At 42.5% G+C, this 21242-nt stretch overlaps 1 protein-coding gene across 1 annotated transcript in view; it reads right to left on the bottom strand.

Moving 5' to 3' along the window:
- The window catches only part of LOC137412097 (glycogen [starch] synthase, muscle-like), a 66759-nt gene that overhangs the window by 27221 nt on the left and 18296 nt on the right, over positions 1 to 21242 (bottom strand). Inside the window, exons 2-12 of the mRNA XM_068097352.2 lie at positions 20487 to 20662; positions 18282 to 18473; positions 15097 to 15288; positions 14732 to 14876; positions 13857 to 13974; positions 9359 to 9479; positions 8335 to 8441; positions 7184 to 7243; positions 6919 to 6997; positions 966 to 1079; positions 283 to 409 (exon numbers count right to left, since the gene is read on the bottom strand). Coding sequence (XP_067953453.2) covers positions 283 to 409; positions 966 to 1079; positions 6919 to 6997; positions 7184 to 7243; positions 8335 to 8441; positions 9359 to 9479; positions 13857 to 13974; positions 14732 to 14876; positions 15097 to 15288; positions 18282 to 18473; positions 20487 to 20662 — 1431 coding nt within the window. The remainder of the gene's footprint in view (positions 1 to 282; positions 410 to 965; positions 1080 to 6918; positions 6998 to 7183; positions 7244 to 8334; positions 8442 to 9358; positions 9480 to 13856; positions 13975 to 14731; positions 14877 to 15096; positions 15289 to 18281; positions 18474 to 20486; positions 20663 to 21242) is intronic.

Genomic DNA, 21242 nt, shown 5'->3' with positions numbered 1-21242 from the left:
TAGGAAGCGGTTCAGTTTGGCATTTCTAATATGAAATAGGCAAACACTAGAAACAAACGAAAAACACGAGCATTACCCTTAAAAATCCCATGGAATCACCCTTCAGAATCCCCTATATTTACCCTTTACAACCTTTTAGAATTAAACTCGATGGGGTAGAAGGTTCTTCATTTTTGGTGGATGGACATAGCCAAATATTGAAACGCCTTCACCGCTTAAAGGTAAAATTAATGGTAATGGGTGAAGTAACAATCTTTGTCTCATCACAAGTGTACGATCCACCTGGTGTGTATCCCCAGGGTTCGTAACTCGATGGGAATACACCAAGGTGACAACCCCGAACAAAATCCTCATAATCCATTGGGAGAAGCGGGCTGGTGGACGATAGGAACTCTGGGTGGAAGATTATCTGAAATGACAAAAAACAACAACATTGTTTATCTGAGAACACCATTTCATTGCACATAAATTCACAGTGATCAGTTTCTTCATGGGGATCAAAAGAATGTTTGGAACTACCCACCCAAAAGTATGTCAAGACTTGACTAAAGAAATTGCTTTGCCTATTTGGCTTTCCCATCCGAGCTTTCCCATCTCAAATCCCTTGCATTTTTTTTTTTTGATCGTCAATTGTCCAAGAATTAATTCATGCAAATGAAGACAGATTCCTCCCGACATAAAGCTCCATGAGCCAACATCCTGATCCCTTCCCCAACAAAAGAAACACAGCTGATGCACCGATCAGCAGGAATGTGTTTTGAGCAAATGAAACGCCATTATCTCGGAATTGTACTCAGCATTTGCTTCTGTACGCAACTTAATAATCGCAAGACTCAGTGCTCTTAGAATCAATTGAAAATTCCTCACAAATGCAGGTGGCCAAAAAGTCAAAAACTTTCCCAACACTCAAAAGTGATGATAAATGTTTAGACCCACTTCTTTTCTTTTTTTCGGGGTATTCTTACCTTCACACGATCTTGTGGAAAATTGAATAGACGAATTCTGCGAATGGTGTTGAGTATGGGATCTGTTTCATCCTCGAGCATATTGTGTGTACACACTGGAGGAAGAGTCTGTCTCTGGCATGCAACAACAAAAACAAACTAGAACTGTGAGCATTGATAGGCTTCCAAGCAAAATGGACGCAATATCACATAACTGATGTCAGGGTTTGCAAAAAAAAAATCTCATATGTAGTCAATTATATACGTATGAAGTTCTGGATTGATCGATTCAGCGGTTCTGGAGATATAGATTTTCAAATATTTTTTGCCTTAAATCCAAGATGGCCATTATACTATGTGACTGATGACATCGTTTACAAATATTCCTCCCTCCCCTAACCCCATCAGTAGTTCATCATATGTATGACATTTCACATTGATCCGTTAAGCGGTTCTCCGGAAAAGATAAAAAAAATTTTAAACTTTAATTCAAGATAATGGCCAATTAACTTGACTGACATCATTGTTTGCAAAAAAAATTTTAAAAACTCCCCACCATCGGTATGTAAACATGTTTCAAGTTTTGTCAATCAATCAATCAGATAAGCAGTTTCGGAGAAGTGGATTTTTAAAGTTTTCTTTTCAAATCCAATGTGGCCGCCAAACCACGTGACCGATTGATTTTTTGTTTTGTTTTTGCAAACTTTTATTCCCATGGCGGTGATCATATTTGGAAAATTTTGCATTGCTCTGTTCAGCGGTTCTGGAGAAGAGGATGTTTAAAGTTTGTCACGTCATAGGCAATGGCAGCCAATGCAAATCAAAATTGCCAAAACAAAATTTGAAATGTACTAGTTACATTGATATCTACAATCGCTTACTTAAACTTTCGTAGAACTAGCTATAATGGTTCTCGGAATTGTCTCCACACTTGTTAGAATAATAATAATAATCTCAACAAGAACATTAGGCTTCCAGTGGGAACCTCACTGGAAGCCGATCAGTGCCAGGGCTCTATTTCCTTGCATGTCACCATCTCCAGAATATCACAGAGTCAAGCCTTTCTTTCTCTTTGACTCAACTGCTCCCATTTCCAAAATAAACAAGAGCAATCAGAGTGCAGACCCTCACCAGGACATGTTTAGTGTTTTTTTTAAGGCTTTTGTGTAAAAACAAATATGGCAGCTGAACCACGTGACCAATGACCTCACTTTTTTCCTCCAATTTATCCATAGATGACGTTCAAGAAATTTCATCTTGATCGGATGAAGTTTTGTACTTGTCAAATTATGACGTCATAATCGAGGAACCTATGACATCATCATTAACATATGTTACTCCCCATGGAGAGTTCGTTACAATGAGCAATCTTTTTCTATGCAGTGCTTTCGAAGATAGAGGTGCAATGTTTTTTTCGGTTTTTCCAAGATGGCGCCCGACCACGTGACCTATGACGTCATAATTATCATAAAAACATTCCACTGGAGGAGGCACACCTATGGTGAAAATTTCCTGTCAATTGGACCAACGGTTGCAGAGACAATCATATTTATTCTGTGTGGACAAACAAAGACAGACAAACAAACAAAGACAATTTTGAAGGTAATCTGAGTTCCTTCCACCAAGCTCGGAACAAGTATGTGTCTACGCTCAGGAGAGCCCGGAAGCACGATCTCTCAACTCTAAAGACAACTCTCAAACCTGTCTCCTTCCTCCAAATACTGGTGGCGCCTGGTTAAATCTGTTTCTTGTGTTTGTTCCCCATCCATCCCCTCCCTTATCTCAAATGGCTACACAGCCGACACCACACGTGACAAAGCTGAATGACTCAACTCTGTTTGCCTCAAAATCTTGTCCCAAACCCATCTCTCTCTGTACCCACCTTTCCCAGTCGAACCCAGCTGCTCCTGGAATCAGTGTCCTCTCCTGACAAGGTGAAGTTTGTCAAACCTCGACTCCGATTCTGCAACTGGACCGGACGGCATCAGCCCACCAGTCCTAAAATCCTGCTCTGCTGCTCTTTCACGACTCCGATTCTGCAACTGGACCGGACGGCATCAGCCCACCAGTCCTAAAATCCTGCTCTGCTGCTCTTTCACACCCTCTCTGTTCTCTTCATCCTCTTTTGTTCAAGGTCATCTGCCATCAGTTTGGAAATCAGCCAACATTACCGCTGCACACAAAAAATGTGCAAAAACAGATTCTTGCAACTACAGACCAATCAGCCTGCTCCCAATTATCAGCAAAGTCATGGAATCCACCATTGCTTCGGATATCAAATCCTTCCTCTTCTCCAATGGCTTGATCTCTGATCATCAATTTGGTTTCAGACCAGGTCACTCGTCACTCTACTCTGGACATGCTGCTTTTGCCGTCTCAGCAATGGATGGAGGTCCTCAATGCCAAACAGGACATCAGAGCCGTCTCCCTTGACATACCACGTGGCTTCGATACGGTCTGGCACCCATCTCTGTTCACCAAACTCTCCTCCTATGGTATCCATGGAAATCTCCACGCATGGCTGGCGGACTTCCTCTCTAGTCGTAGTCAACGTGTGGCCGTGAATGGATTTCTCTCATCTCCCCTTCCTGTTCAGGCTGGAGTTCCCCAAGGCAGTGTTCTGGGCCCTGTGCTTTTTCTGGTCTTAATCAATGATCTCTCCCACGCTCTCTGGAAAATCCTCTCCATCTCTTTGCTGATGACTCCACTCTCTGCCGATCCATTCCTCATCCCTCAGATCAGCAGTCTGAAGCCTCCTCTCTCTCTCTCTGAAGACCTGGACAAAATCACAGACTGGTCAAACAAGTGGAACATGTCTTTCAATCCTGACAAATCTCACACTCAGTCTTGACTATTACGTGGTCCTCCCGGTGACTACCTGGTCTCGGTGACCCCCGGACCGTGAGAGGAACTCCACCAGAAAGATCTATTATTTATGCTCTTTCGTAACGCATAAATCTGAATTCCAACCAATAAGAAACCCCACACCAAGGATCCGGAATAATCAATGATATATTCCCCGAGCAATCAACAACCATCCACAATCAGCAATCAATAGTACAAAGATGTAAACTCATCTATAATAACTCTAAGATGGCCATCTTATACATTCCTCATGTGAGCCCCACTCCCGACTCCTTCCATGGTCAATGTCTCTCTCAATGTCTCCGTACTCCGGTAGTTCGATCTCCGCATGTGGGCGGTTGAACGGACCCTTCCTGACGTGCTTTCACCGGGCACGTCCCGTACCGGGAACAACGGCTGCAGCACGCACCTCCTGGCCAAGCAAAGCGGGTACAGCAAAGCAACACGCGGCTTGCCCAGCGCGCGCGGCCCAAGGTGCGACCCGTACGCGGCCTTGTAGACGGTGAGGCGAACTGTGCCAGCTGCTTGGTTCCGTGCACGAACCCACGGCGACTTGACGTGTCAAAGGGTAGTTACACGTCCCGGTAACTCCTCTCGCCAGACGGGCTTTTAAACGCCGATTCTGTTACGTTGCTCAATCGATACCGCTCGCATCCGAGCTCGGCGAGGAAGAAGAAGAATCGTCGCTTCTCCAGGACCTCGTGTCTTTTCTTCTTCCGTTTCCGGTCTCTTTTTCCCAGAAGGGCTCCTGACCCTTTAATCACAACAACCTTTAATCGAGTCCACATTGATAAGCAAAGACCTGAATAGTAATTCACATACATTCACATAAATATGTAACAACAGTGAAGATAGTGTTTCCTGGCTCTCCTGAGGGTAGACACACTTGCTCCGAGCTTGGTGGAAGGAACTGAGATTGCCTTCAGTTGGATTAGTCTTCCAGGAGGCAAAGGCAAGTTGTTTCAGGGCAACTGCCTCACCACAAGATTCAGTGTACCATGGACGGGAGGAAGGGTATGACAGACTATGTCTCTCCAAAAAGACCGACTGGAAAACCCTCCCATCTACTTTCTCAACAATCCTCTCCAAGAAATTCTGTCACTCAAGCTTTTGCATCTCACTGTCTGCCATGATCTTTCCTGGGAAAACCACATTTCCAAGCCGGCTTCCAAAGCCAATCGCTGACTGGGCATCCTCCGTCGTGAGAAGTCCTTCCTTGTGTTACGTTCTCCTCCCCGATCCCCTGGTCACGGTGTACCTCCGAGCCCCGAGAGGAGTCACGGCAGAAAAATGTGTTATTCTGTATGTCAAAGATCAATGGAGAAGCCACCCCAATTGTTACTCACAAACAAATATTGTATTAAGATCACACAAGAATAACAGTACAACAATAATAGTATTCAATAGTACAATCAATATGTCCTATTATGGTACCATCAGATTTGTAATATAGAACTCACTGTGCTCCAAGTGAGAAACAAGAACATTCCCAATGTCTCTTATTCCCGGCTTCAAACCCAAAGTTGATTCGCTCCAGCGATCGCCAGAACAATGTCCAATCGAGACCAGAATCCCGTGCGGATGGCAAGTACAGTCACACAGCCCAAAGCTGCACAAAGGTGCCCTCAAGGCAACTGGGAAATCACACCCTCGGGTATGGACTTTCACGGCTCACAGTCGGCGAACCGCAAATTAATCTTCAAGCCTCGGTGCACACACACACGCCAGATACGTCTGAAAGCGGTGAAAACGGCTGACGAAGCAAAGACCTTGCTCGACGCACGAATCAAAATGGCCAGCGACCCGTTCTTGAGACGTAACCGGCGATAATTCTCCTCGGAATCCACCGCCAAAAACCTGACACGCAGGTTGATCGGTCACAGCGATGACAACTCTGTCGCAGGAATCCCTTTCCCGGAAACCCGAAAGTTCGCTCGTGACTCTTGCTCGCCAACGTTCGCTCCAGACCACCAGTAGCTCGGCTCCTTGTCCGACTCACTCGCCCCGCCATTTTTTCTTCTTCTTCCTCTTCGTCGTCCGGTTCCCGATCCGGTTTCCTGTTTCTTTTAACATTAGCTTTTTTACTTTTGAAAACAGTTCATGGACAATAAACCTTTTGAAAACAATAATAGTACATGGAATCAGAAATATTTACAGTGGATGCAAACCACCACAACGGAAGTGACGAATCCGTAACACTTGGCACAACTGAGCTCCTCACCACACACAAAGCTTTCATCCGCAGCTCAATGGAATACTGCTCTCCCCTCTGGGCTGGTGCTGCTGCCTCACACCGAGCTCGGCTTCACGCTGTTGAAACCAAAGCTTTCAGAATCATTGGAATCTCCCGTGATGAAGCTGATTCTGAAGGCCTTTCACTCACTCACCGCAGGCAGGTTGGTGGTATTTCTGTCTTCTACAGACTCCCATCGGCCTAGCTCCCCCAGCTCTATCTGTGCTCTGTCCCCCAAATATTCCTACAGCTCGCACAAGATCTGCCGGCAATCCTCTTCTGGTGAAATTGCCAAAATCAAGACTCTCTGCTCACCTTCACTCTTTCATTCCTCTTTTCTCCCGCCTCTGGAACAAACTCCCTCACTCTCTTCAATCCCACTCCTCCCTCCAGGTCTTTGAATCAGCTATTCAACACCATCTCTTATCTTCCCTCATACAAAACCTTGATCTTTTTCTACCCCGGTTAATTCACCCCCAGATCCACTTTTTTTGAAATACCAACTTCTTTCCTGGAAGTCCTAGCAGTGTCCATGTGTTCTATACCTCTCCCCCCCCCCCCCCCCCCCTTGCCATGCCTCCTCCCCCCAAGCCCTCTACCTCCCACAGATCTCCTGATGTCCCTGTTCTCTGCTGTTGTACTTGTGCTTCCCTCTCTCTCCCCATCTCGTCTCCCACTTCCTTTATTGTATGTTTTGTGCGTCCGTTTTTTTTTTGTGATTGGTAGCTCTTACACGAGTCTCAATCTTGTACACAAAAAAAAACAAAAAAAAAAACGGACTAGAATGCAATACCCTCTCCTCTGGAGAGGGTAAAAATAAAAAGAAATCACAGGTTGGTCACCTCAAAACATCCACAAACACAACGATATCCCTACCCGAGCAGCATAAATAGCCCTTTTGAGTAGCGTTGTATCTTCTCTGTCAGTCATCTTATTCATGTCTGGAATTTCACACCTAGAAAAACAATGACATCAACCAAGTTGCCAATGACCAACAGAGTGGTAGTAAACAAGGTGAAAGGACAGGGTGGAGGCTGGTGGGGAAAGGACCGAAGGGCCGAGGCTGGCAAGTCAGCAAGTGGCGGCCAAGGGGAGGAAGCCGGCCAAAGGGTCATAGGAAGAGTGGGAATGCACAACTTACATCAAAAGCGAGTTGTAAAGCCTTTTGCCAAATTTCTCCTTTATTGCGCTTGCAGTGTCCCTGTGCGAAAATCAGAAAAGTATATTGCCGTTTTTCTATTGACCACCATTTCCAATGACAGAATACCACTGAAAAGCTTAGATCAAATGCACAATATCCAATTAAGAAATGTTCAGGTGCACAATTAAAACAAACATTTTGCAATTCACTAAAAGCTCAGAAAAAAATATTTGGCCTAATAATTTTTCTAAACAACTACAACAAAAAAACAAGACAAGAAGACGTCATGCAAAGCACGATGCATGCAAAATGCACCCCTCCCCCCCCCTTAAAAAGCTTGCCATGGACATCAAATTGTAAATTTCATCAAGATTAAAATTAACTAATGATCTTTGATTAAGATGTCATCAGTTACTAATGTGGAAAGTGGAAAGGTCAATAATGTGGAAAGGTCAGATTAAAATTGATGATTTTTCAGATAAAAATTGATATTAGAAGTTTTGATATCGAGTTGACCTTTCACCTTAAAAATAGTTTGTTTCCCAATTCAGTGAGGCACTGTGCAATATTGCTGTTTAATTTTCAAGTCGGATGAAAATTGATTTTTTGGATGAAAATTGATGATTTTGGAAGTTTTACCTCGAGTTGACCTCAAAAATAGTTGCTTTCCCAATTTAGTAACAATATGCAAATGCCGTTCAATTCAAGTCAATCAGATGAAAAATGGCGATTTTAGAAATTTGACCTCCAGATGACCTTTGACATCAAAATCAATAGGCTTCTCAATTGTGACGACCTCTACAACTTGAAGTTTCATGACGATCGGTTTAGAATTGTGACCTGTCGGCGAGTGCCAAAAAACAAAGACAGAATAACAAATGCAACCGACCAAAATACTTGAAAAATCTTCGATTTTGCAAGTTAAAAACAACATCCACAGCCAATTAAATACCGCCACTTGACAAGTTTTCTTTTCTTTCGAATGAGATATTAATTGGAAATAAGTGTCTCGTACAGCTTGTCAGTTCAATTCAAAACACTCAAGCCTCGTCTGCGATCGCAATCAAATAGCACTATGGCACACCGAGAACCTTTGCTTTGACTCGGATGCAAGACGTAATATTAAACACTGCATTCACTACATCACCAACCAGAGCTGCTTTCGAACGGCCTGGCCACGTAGAGTTTCCACATTGAAGTTGTTGGTCCTTGCTGGCATTATTATGAAAGCCACCACTGTCACTTTGCTCTTCAAGACCTTGGTGCACAGACCCAAACTCAAAAGATTCAAGTGTACAACACAAAGTTTAATTCCATTGAACTGGGGCAGGTTCAATAGACTTTGAGATCAGTTGATAAAGCCAGTTGTTGAGGCAACCCTAATACTATAGAGGCAAAGAAATAAATGACACTTTTTTTTTGTGGACCATATAATAAATTTTTATATCATATAATAAACATACGTATAACATATAATAAAGGGAGCAGGAGACGAGAGAGAGAGTGAGAGAGTGAGAGAAGCACAACAGTGGAGAACAGGGACATCAGGAGATCTGTGGAAGGAAGAGGGCTGGGTGGGGTACACAGGATAAACAAGATTGACATGAGAAGGGATTTCAGGAAGGAAAACAGGGAATTTGAAGGGGGTGGATTAACGGGGGTAGAAAAGATCAAGGTTTTGGATGGGGAAAGATAAGATGGTGATAAACAGCTGTTTTAAAGATCTGGAGGGAGGAGTGGGATTTTGTTCCAGAGGCGGGAGAAAAGAGGAATGAAAGGGGTGAGCAGAGAGTCTTGATTTTGGCAGTTTCACCGGAAGAGGGTTGCTGGCAGATCTTGTGTGACCTGTAGGAATATTTGGGGGATAGAGCACAGACAGAGCTGGGGAACCCAGGCCGAAGAGGAGTTGGTAGAAGACAAAGACTGCCAACCTGCCTGAAGTGAGAGTGTGAAAGGCCCTCAGAATCACCTACAGCGTGAAGCCGAGCTAGGTGTGAGACAGGAGCACAAGCCCAGAGGGGAGAGCAGTATTCCATCAAGATGCAAATGAAAGCTTTGTATGTGGTGAGGAACTCAGTAGTGCCAAGGAAGGACTTCACACGACGGAGGATGCCCAGTCAGCGACTGGCTTTGGAAGGCAGCTTGGACACTTACTGCTCTCTAAACACCACTGACCTGCAACCGATGGTTGAGTTTCGCAAGGGCTTCCAGGAACACGTCTGCTCCCTTGTTGGTAAACTCATAACGTCCAGCCGTGAACAGGAGAAGTGTTTTTTCCAGATCAAAATCGATGTGCCTGCACACAAGCAAATGGGAAGGTTTTGAATTAAACTGAAAAATACAATGTTACCACTTTGCTTTGGAAAAACTTGTTAAATGGATTCTACCGATGATCTGCTTCTTCAACTCACTCTCCACACCACTGTTATGTTCAAAATCCCTCAGTCTGGTCTTAAGATCTACATACACCACTCGTGCTGGAGTTCAAGCTGCTTGCTTTAAAACTGTTATTTGAGCATACTGCTCCACATATACATATAGGAGGTGGATTTTTGCATTCAGGTTTGCATGCTGCATACGTTACAGGTAATCTACCGATCCCATGAATTAAACTACCCATCCAATTGTAGAACAGATCGGGAAACCTGATGAGAAACAATGAAAGGATGTCGACCACAAGTCACATCTACTCATACAAACAAACATGTTTGGCTTTCTGGGTAAGTTTGTTTGAATCTGCACAGCCAAATATGTTACACCTATACAAGGAACATTCTCGATCTGTGTTTTTCAATTGACTGTGTTAATGCTGCAGGCAGAACTTTAATTTTGATGAGGGACTCAGCGAAGCTGCGTACAACTGCCCTCATAGCACATCCGGTACGAACTGTTACTTCCCTTAACTAGGGGAGCTGAGACCATCACTTTCTACCTGTCTGCTAGCCCAATCATGTAATCAGCGGTTGTGATGAGGGGCTGTCATCACGACAGCAATAACGACAAGCAGGGGCAACCTGGTGCTATCCAACTGGGTGAGATTTTCTCGATGGGGGATTCGGGACACGTTGGACATTGAAAAGCTATGGAATTATTGGCCCTATGGGTTGCAAGCTTTTGACTGCAGGCAGCAAAACTGCTCGACTTCACATCCCAATATACACTTTATAGCAACCTTTGTTTGGCCTCAAAACGGATGTCAAGGTGAACGAGCGGTAGCTTAAAGCCTTGCCCAGCTGCTGAAGTGCCTATACCCCCCAAAAAACAACCTCTAGTTGGTACGGTTTGGACATGAAAGAATAATGGCCAAACATTTCAACAAAACCAAAACAAACAAACCAACACACAGCATTTATTTGTTCGAAAAACAATAGGATTCGAGTCCAATTTAGTTCAGTAAACTGGGTCTATTTAAGAAAGTAAGTGGGAAGGCCAAAAATGGAATGCGAGAAGGATATAACCATGAATATTAAACAGTAAGAGGAGGAGGAGGAGGAAGAGGGGGGGGGGGGGAGGAGGAATCAGGAATAGCACGGTGAGATGGTAGGCTTATTAGCCCCCGTTGGACTTGATCCAAACCGGTGCTTATGGATTGGGTCTTGCAAACAACCATATCAACTCATGCGTCCGCAACCATATCAACTCATGCGTCCGCAGCCATATCAACTCATGCGTCCGCAACCATATCAACTCATGCGTCCGCAGCCATATCAACTCATGCGTCCGCAACCATATCAACTCATGCGTCCGCAACCATATCAACTCATGCGTCTGCAACCATATCAACTCATGCGTCCGCAGCCATATCAACTCATGCGTCCGCAACCATATCAACTCATGCGTCTGCAACCATATCAACTCATGCGTCCGCAACCATATCTCGAAGATGTATTGACCGATTTAGTTCATACTTGATACAAAGACAACACATGATGTTATACATATACACATAATTTCGTTTCGTGACGTGATCAAAGTTGCCCAACTGGTGGCCATTTTAGTTGTAAAACTAGAACGGCACTCAGTGGAGAGCATACCTCCGCCTTGTGAACAGTTTACGTTTTGTATCCTAGAGTAGACCAGAAAATCACAATACAGAATCACATTTAATCAAAATCATCCGTCCACAACTTTTTGAGATATCCTGCTATGTATCGTTATGGACCCAATCTCCCATTGGTGAAGAATCACTTTTAAAAAATTATACTAGCCGGATTCTTCTTGGTCACACACAACTTCCAAACAAGTTTCATCTAAATCCATCCACAACTTTTTGAGATATCCTGCTATGTGTTGGTTTTCGCCCTATCATTTAAAAATTAAATAATTCTCATATCCGAATCCATATTCTGATCTTCACCAAAATCGAATTCTTCCTCGTCACACACAATCTGTTCGCCAAGTTTCGTCCAAATCCGTCCACAACTTTTTGAGATATCTTGGTATGTATCGTTTTGGTCCCATCTCCCAATGGTGAAGATTCACTAAAAAAATTCTCCGAGCCGGATCCGAATCCAGATCTTCACCAAAATATAATAATTTCGTCCTTGTCACATACGCTACATCTCTGCCAAATGTCGTCCGAATCCGTCCATAACTTTTTGAGATATCTTGTTCACAAACAGACAGACAGCGGTGAAAACATAACGTCCATCCACCTTTGGTGGCAGAGGTAAAAACCCATTGAACACCTCCTCAACCATTTCTTAACACACAGATAACGAATGATGCGATACATACGAACATCATTTTCTTTCGAGATCAGATGCAAGATGGCTGACTGGCGGCCATTTTGTTAATTAAACGTGTCCCCAACCATAACTTGAACATGGATGAACTGATTTTGTTCAACCTTGGCACAAGCACAACACGAGAGAGTATACATTTCATGATGATTTTGTTTTGTAATCTGAGCAAAGATGGCCGACTGATGGCCTTTAACTCCGTACAGCAAAATTACTAAAACCACGGGGCCTTTGACATTTTATGTCTTTTTCTTGTTAAATATTCATTTTGCTTCAACTACTACACAAGAACAATCAAGGGATTTACGTATAGCCAAGATTATCTACAAAGGAGGTGGGTAAGGACTTTTCGAGCAGATCTAAAGATAAGTGAGGAATTGAAGCAGCTAAGAGAAGATAATTCTCCAAAACTAGATATGTTTCTAAGAGTATTGAAGGACATTCATTACTCATTATATTTATATATATATAAATATATATATATATAAATCGGCATTTGGCAGAACCCCAACCCCCACTCCTTCCAAAGTGTTTGTGCAAATAGCGAGTCATCATTATGTAAAATATACTCCATTCCAGCCAATCAGAGCTGTGATGACTATGAGCCAACCAATAGGTGTTCAGATTACCATTTACATCATGACCGATGGAATCAGTGTCGATCTCACATAGACTTGCTTATATATATGCACTCTTTCACTTCCTTGTTTCTCTTGCTGTGATTTACCTTAAGTATATCACAAAAGGCTTTGATTAATCTTGGTATGTTGTGCCTGTTTTTGTGTACAGTATTTTATGGTTCTGTAGTACCAAACATCTGTTCACATACAGACATGAAAGCCAAGAAAGCTTGTATATTTATATATACTAGGGCATTGCCCGTACTATATCTATATCTAAAATTATATCCCCCCCCCCCCTCTATTTACATGCAATGGTTTGGTCCAAAGCGAACGGCTTGCGAGTACGGTGACAATCCCCCCCCCTCTATTTACATGCAATGGTTTGGTCCAAAGCGAACGGCTTCCGGAGTTTGGTAAAGAAATCGCCATCGCGTGCACAAACGCGCAGGAAAGCGAATGAATCGCAAATTCGGTTTTATTAGTTTTAAAACATAGTTTAACGCCAACATAGTTTGCAAACGTGAAATAAATGAATACGCTCTCAAATGTGCCATCCGAGGCAGAGTGTGTCCTCCACGTTCGGCACACGCGATAGCTCGCTGCTCTCTGATTGGTTGAATCGTTTTTTGGACATAGCTCGGTAAGTAATTGTCCGATTAATATGAAACCTTGAAAAGGCACATCCTCGGGTCCCCAGCAATATACCTGGCAAGTTAAAAGTATATCGGACCCGTGGTTGTCGAGAAACAGCAGTCACAGACAAACAGACGTACAAACGTACAGACGTACAAACAGAGATTACTGGAATTATAGATAGATATATACTAGCCGAATGCACCCGGCGTTGCCCGGGTTCTTTTTGAATGACTTTACTACTATAATTAAGCTTTTACTCGTGGCCGTAGAAGATCGACTACTATAATTCAGCTCAGCTTTTAATTGTGAAATGGGCCCAGCCCGGCCTAGGCGGCCTCGCCACCTAGGCTATAACCTTCCCGGGGCCCGTCCCGACATTTTTTGTTTCAGAGGTTACCTCCTATCTTTCACCGTTCAGGAGATTAACGCGTGCAGACAAACAAAAACACTTTTATATATATATTATATATATATATATATAGAAGATAGATAGATATATCCCCGATGACCTCCATTTCACTCCCCCCCCCCCCCCCCCGTCTTCCTCCTCCTCATCTCCTCCTCATCCTCCTCCTTAAGGACATTAAAATACACATCATAATTACACAACAAACACAAAAAACCTATCATTCACTGCAATCACAAAAATGGCAGTTGTCTTTCTTGCCTCACCCATAGAAATGGCCACGGATGAACTCGTGAATACGAGCTTTGTTGTACGCATGCAGATTCTGAAACTCATGCATCATCGAAAACTTTTTAAGATTGAGTCCATTGGGTGTGATGACATCTGCAAAGATAACCAGAAATATCCCATAGTACACTTTTTAATTAATTTCCAGTGAGTCTATTAACAAATTCATGATCAAAAGAGCATTCACCAAAGGGAAAATCTGCACCATCCTCCCAAAAGTCAAGCGAAACCATTTTGACAGTGCACAAGAAGTCTCGGTGTGTGGTGGTAGAGGACTATACTCTTGACAGAGTTTTGGGGAATTCACGACAAATTGCGAACTTTTCCGTGAGCAAAACACAATCCTGGACAGGTCACCTCTCCATTGCAGCGTGCAGAAATTTCTACCGAGCAGCTACACGATTCAAATGTATTCCTGTGAGTGTGTGGGCAAGAATGCTTTCCACACCCTACCTCCCTGGTTGCGGGGCCATTTAATATCTTTAGGTTTCCCTGTGCCCAAATTGCAGCCTGGATGCTTAATCAATATTGGTGATAGATTGGATGTGGGATTTTCCACCATTCCTTGCATAGCATTTCCTATAGTTCTTTCGGATTCAGATTTCAAATTATTGTCAAGTCCCTAATTGTCATTCCTACATCCCACAGTAGGTCATCAGGGTTAAGGTCAGAACTCTGAGCTTGTCACATAAGTGTAAAGAGGTTTTAAAAAACCAGTTCTTAATGATGTAAACAGTGTGTGAAGGGCATAGTTGGGCCCTCACCTTTTCTTTTCCTCGAAATGGTGTTCATATTATTCTCTTGTATTATTCACACGTATACCGTACAGCATTGTTACAGCATGCACACCCACCGACTCTGCGTTTGAGCAAATGCTTTGCTTCAAATGCAGTGATGCGTGAGACAGTTGTGAAGCTGTGTGCACAGTAAGCCGCAGCTCGCTCCAGACAGTAGCGCTGGTATATCTTCCGCTCCCCGGCTTCCCTGTCAAGATCAAACTGCAAAGAGCAGACATCTGAATCCTCAAGGCCGAGCATCAACACAAGCTTCAAACAAACTTATTAATCCTTCCAGTAATTGAAACTTATTTGCAGCCACATTTTGGCCATTAGAAAAGCCCAATAGTGGATAAGGGAAATGTAGTGCAACAAAAATTATATGATTGAGGAAGCTACTTGGAAATGTTGCAGCGGAATGTGTACAAGATCAATTTCTCACGTTGTCGATTCTGTTGTAGAAGTCTGTTTTGCCAGCACAAAGATAACGGCCAAGTTGTGTGGCATGCGTTGTGAACACTGTGGCGACGGGGAGATGCCTCTTCCGACACAGTAGCAGGCCCACACCCGACAGCCACTCGTGGAAATGGCCTATGATGTAGGGTCGTTGCTCTGAGCTGTGCTGTACCCAAAACTGCAGGATATAAAGTAGGATGCTTTAAAAAAAAAATTTTTTTAATGTCCTCACTTTTTCCCAATCAGTATAATTATTGCATAATGGGATGATAAAAACAAAGAAACTATTGTCCAAAATATCAGAGAAAAGAAAGAAAAGATTAGATGATAAAACTACCATAAATCACTTTTCCCTGTTCAAATAATGCAGTATCTTACCTTTCCATTATATGTTGTTCCTATCCATCAAACTGTGCTACCTGACTAAGTTAACCACTGATGCTCTTCTACAACACCTTTTCAAAAAAAAATTAGAAAGCATTTGAAAATGCAAATGCCCATCTGAATCAATTTGTATTCAGCAGTCTTCTTCCGTATGCGCAAAATAACGGAAAGTTTAAAAAACACAAAATGAAAATTGATGATTTTATCAATGTCGGATGATGACGGTGGATCGCTTTTATGATTAGCCTTGACCTTTAAATCTAAAAAAATAAAAACAATTTTACTCCTACCTTTTGTTTAGTGAACTAATTAATTGACCTGATAAGTAAATTCTTCGTATTTCAGATGAATCGGGTGAAAATTGGCGATTTTACACAACTTTGACCTTTTCATCCCCCCCCCCCCCCCCCCCCCAAAAAAAAAAACGGCTTGTAGCTTTTGGTTGGTGAACTAATTCAGTGACCCAATATGCTAATTCTTTAATTTCAGGTCAATTGGATGAAAATTAATGATTTTATGTGATGCTGACCTTTGACCAGATTATTAATTTGCCTTCACCATATTCTCATAACAAAGATTGTTGAAAATTTGACAAAACTCAAATGGTAAATTTAAATTTCAGGTCAATCGGATGAAAATTAATTATTTTAGGTGAGACTGACCTTTGACCTTTTGACCAGATTATTAATTTGCCTTCACCATATTCTCATAATAAAGCTTTGTTTGAAAATTTGATGACAAAACTGAAATGGTAAATTGAAATTTCAGGTCAATTAGATGAAAATTAATGATTTTATGTGATACTGACCTTTGACCTTTTGACAAAGTTATTAATTTGCCTTCTCCGTATTATCGTAATAAAGGTTTGGTGAAAATTTGATAATAGCTCAAATGCTAAAAAGAAGTTGTGACAAACACACACACAGACACGTTTTGGTGAAAATTTGATAACAATAGCTCAAATGTTAAAGTTACGGCCCGGACGGATGGACGGAGGCACACGAAACAAAACCCCCGGCTCCTGCAGTGCAGGGGACCGGCTAATTAAAAAAGAAAAGAAAAAAAAAGCCGCATTGGACACATCTCATTAAAAGTAGTGTCTATTTTGTTTACTTCAATATCTCTAATTACAAACAATCTCTTACAATTTACACTTTTCCCTCTTCCACAGCTTCCTTATCATCCTCATTCATATGAACAAACTAGCTTTTCAGATTCAGAAGCTTTTTTCTTCGAGGTTGATGTATGCAATGGAACTTGATGACGTCATGGGACTAACTTTTTTTTTTTATGAAGAAGGCTCCAGGCACAGACTATGTCGTCCTCATCGAGGCCAGGCCAAATAAAAGGGCTGCATTGATAGAAAAGTAAAGGAGGAGAGAATAGTCACAACTTGGCACAACTTGTCTGCTTTTCCACATATCTGTCCTTTTTAGTTTCCTCAATTTCTACAAAAGATGTTATCAACATCCGCACCATTCAAAGATGTTCCAAGACACATTATTTAAATTCCAGACAGGTTGGCTTCATTGAAATTGAGCAAAATCACTGTCACTGCTAGGGGCGTCGAGAGGGGGGTGGGGCGGAATAAGGGGAGGGGTCGCTGCCTCAGGGCTCGGGGTCTGTTGATGGGCCTGAGCCTCTCCTGTAAAAAAAAATTTTTTAACAGTACAAGGAAACCCATCAGCTCATCTTCTGTTACATTTAAACCCAGAAGCTAATTTTGCTTTCCTTGCCAGAAACAAAACAACATTTACCGCTGTTAATGGTTCAGCTTCAAACTGTACATTAAATGGTTATTATAACCAGAAATGTTCGTTACAAAGAAATCGGTTTGTTTCCTCTTTGTCCAAAAAATTTTTATGAACCATCTCACGTATTTTTTGGCCAATCTTATGGAGAAATAGTGTTCAACAGTCGAGGGTGCGAATTGACTCGATCGGTCCAAACGTCCCACTATCTCCTTTATTTTCAATCTTACGGTTAAATAAAAGTGACCATTTGTTTTTGAAAAGTTTTTTTGTTTTCCATTAAAGAGAGTTACTTAAAAAGTTATAAAAGAGAGAAAGGGTGGGGTGGGGGTGCCCGAGGTCGTTTACCCCAGTCCGTGCTGGCTCGACACACCTGGTCCCAGCAACAAACCACAAACCTTTCCTCTTGTGCAACGCACTAATGTATGCGTCGATTGTTTTTCTCAATAGAGATGTTAAAGGCCCATGTACCTTAAAATAAGACCAGTGCATCACACTGACATTTCTGATTGAGTACCCAATGAAAGCATCATATTCAAGTCCATGTTCATAAACAAATCTCCAACATAGCAATGAGTGAAAGTTTCTCAAAAATAACAAATGATGGCTCAATGATCATGATTGGCATGAAGAACATAGCTGTAACATGCAGTACACACTGAAGGTGCCTGTGTGCGTCTCTCACTGTGTCTGTCACAGTCTGTCAGAGAAGGAGAGGGAGAGGAAGAGAGGCAGAGGGAGAGGAAGAGAGGGAGAGAGGCAGAGAGGCAGAGAGGGAGAGAGGGAGGTCAACATTAAGTGAAGATGAACTGAGAAGATGACACAAAATTGCTTTGCTGAGCCATACCTATTCAAACCTGTTGTATTGTTTGGAGCTATTGGCAAGGAATATATATATACATATATATATATATATATATATATATATATAACCTATAGCTCTCGCGATTGTTGCCATATCCAGCCCAGGCCTGTTACTCTCATCACAGAAAGGTCGGTGGCCTGTCCATGTACATGTGTAGACAGACAGACATACCTCTCCAAGGAACCATGCTGTGAGGAATCCAAAAAGTAGTGCATTATTAGCTTCACAATCATCATTGGGCAATCCGATCTGACATGCATCCCACAACTCCTTCTTCCACTTGTTTTCATTCCAAGCCACCACTCTCAAATCAAAGAGAATCACTGGAGGGCTCCCTTCCACCAACCATCGACCATAGTACACCTGGGAAGTGCGAACACACTCAAATTAGCCAAATGTCAACGCTATTCCAGCATTCGATGTGGATAGCAGCGCTTTCTGTGAGCAAATTATTGACATTTCACCAAATAAATTCACTAAATGAAGAAATCTATAAATACAAATATTTGCTCTTCTTGTAAAGTAGTAAGTATATTTGAATGATGAGGCAAAGAAATACAAAAAAAAAGACAATAAAAAGTCAAGACCACAAAAATCTGTGTTAAAAAAAATTCTGTATGGATTCTTGATGCCATAGAAATCAAGGTCACCTGATGGGTTCTTGATGCCATAGAAATCAAGGTCACCTGATGGGTTCTTGATGCCATAGAAATCAAGGTCACCTGATGGGTTCTTGATGCCATAGAAATCAAGGTCACCTGATGGGTTCTTGATGCCATAGAAATCAAGGTCGCCTGATGGGTTCTTGATGCCATAGAAATCAAGGTCGCCTGATGGGTTCTTGATGCCATAGAAATCAAGGTCGCCTGATGGGTTCTTGATGCCATAGAAATCAAGGTCGCCTGATGGGTTCTTGATGCCATAGAAATCAAGGTCGCCTGATGGGTTCTTGATGCCATAGAAATCAAGGTCACCTGATGGGTTCTTGATGCCATAGAAATCAAGGTCACCTGATGGGTTCTTGATGCCATAGAAATCAAGGTCACCTGATGGGTTCTTGATGCCATAGAAATCAAGGTCGCCTGATGGGTTCTTGATGCCATAGAAATCAAGGTCACCTGATGGGTTCTTGATGCCATAGAAATCAAGGTCACCTGATGGGTTCTTGATGCCATAGAAATCAAGGTCACCTGATGGGTTCTTGATGCCATAGAAATCAAGGTCGCCTGATGGGTTCTTGATGCCATAGAAATCAAGGTTGCCTGATGGGTTCTTGATGCCATAGAAATCAAGGTCGCCTGATGGGTTCTTGATGCCATAGAAATCAAGGTCACCTGATGGGTTCTTGATGCCATAGAAATCAAGGTCACCTGATGGGTTCTTGATGCCATAGAAATCAAGGTCACCTGATGGGTTCTTGATGCCATAGAAATCAAGGTCACCTGATGGGTTCTTGATGCTGCACAAAGCAAGGCCCTCAAAATCATTCGGATCTCCCACACCAAAGCCGTGTCTAAGCCTGATACCTTTTGCATCGCAGACAGGTTGGAGGCCTCTCTGTATTCTACCACCTCTTTTTTGGATTTGTATTCTCTGCCCTCTCATTGTTCTGCCTCTCCCAGGTTTCTGCACGGTGCACACAGTCTGGCCTGCCAGCAACCCTCTTCTTATTAAACACTCAAAGTCCTGGCTCACCACTCACTTGTTCCTCTTTATTTTTTCACCTGTGGAACCAACTTCCATAGTCTGTTCAGTCACAATCTTCCCTCCAGGATTTAAACACAGCTATTCACGCCTACCTCAGATCATCCCCCATCCATGCTCATGACCTCTTCTACCCCAAAATCTCACACACTTTTTTCAGGTTATTGTGATTTCCCCCCTCTCCCTCACCTCTCCCTCACCTCTTTTGTTAGTTGTCAGTTGGTTTGTTCCTTTTCTGTTTCATCCCTGCTTTCCCCTTCCTCCTCTTGCTGTGCAGCTTTGCAGTTTGTTCCTTCACCCTCTCCCCTTGACCTCACTCACTTATATTCGGCTGGTGGAGTTTCCCCCTTTACAATGTTCCTTTCCGTTGTGCTATAGCTCTTCCATGAGCCTCAGCCATGTACATAACAAACAAAAAAAAACCCCCCAAAAAAGAGATGAGTTGCAAACAGGCAACAGCATACAACACGAGTCCAAATTATATGCTGGGACTGGTTGATCAAGCCACAACTGCTCCATGCGGAGCAACACAGTATCATCCAGAAACAGACGTTATTACATGGGGGGGGGGGATGGAGGAGTGAATATAATACGATCACGAGGATCAGACAGGAATTAATACAGGTACATACAAAAAGAAAACATTCACATAGATCAAAATAATAAACCAACCTTGCAGCCTCTGGAGTTCATTGAATCGATGGTTTGCTTCATTGCTCGATTTGAAGGCTCCACCAATTCCACCTCGGTGTTGTTCTCAAAGTAAGGTCCCAGAAGGAAGAAATTTTCACCCCATTTTTCCACACTCATTTTTGCTTTGCTCTGAATAACAGTGTAAATTCCGCCAACTGAAAGACCACAAGTAGAAAGAAAGAATAAAATGAATCAGTCTGATCTGGTGAATGATAAAATGAAAAAAATGGAGGATGTGGAGGGTTTCTTCACTCATATTGGGTCACAGATCCGACGTATGAAGTTTCAGATTTTCGGATAAGGACTTCAATTCAACCAATTATGGCTGGAATACCACTTCACTGATGACATCATTATCACCTTATATATGCCATGGGGAGTTGATGACATCTGCCATGTTTCAAATTTTTTGTCGTGGTTTTGGAAAAAATGGCCAACTTTTCCCCTTTAATCCAATATGGCTGCCATACCATGTGACCTATGACAGTTAGCAATAAAATATTCTCCATGGGGAGTCCCTCGTGTTTAAAGTTTCTCATCGATCGGACAGGCGGTTGCAGAGGAAAGACATTTATAAAGCGAAAATATATAGATGCGGACACACAGACAAGGGCATTGCAATAGTCTCGCATTCCCTTTGGGGCGAGACCAATCATATGAACCAGCCACAACACCTGACAGGAAGTGGCTTCCCTTCAGAGCAAGATTTATGATCGATTTTTATGATTGCTCTTA

This window comes from Myxine glutinosa, chromosome 1, assembly GCF_964187855.1.
Source record: "Myxine glutinosa chromosome 1, kmMyxGlut1.1, whole genome shotgun sequence".
Lineage (NCBI taxonomy): Eukaryota > Metazoa > Chordata > Myxini > Myxiniformes > Myxinidae > Myxine > Myxine glutinosa.
This window is presented reverse-complemented; position numbering and strand designations above follow the sequence as displayed.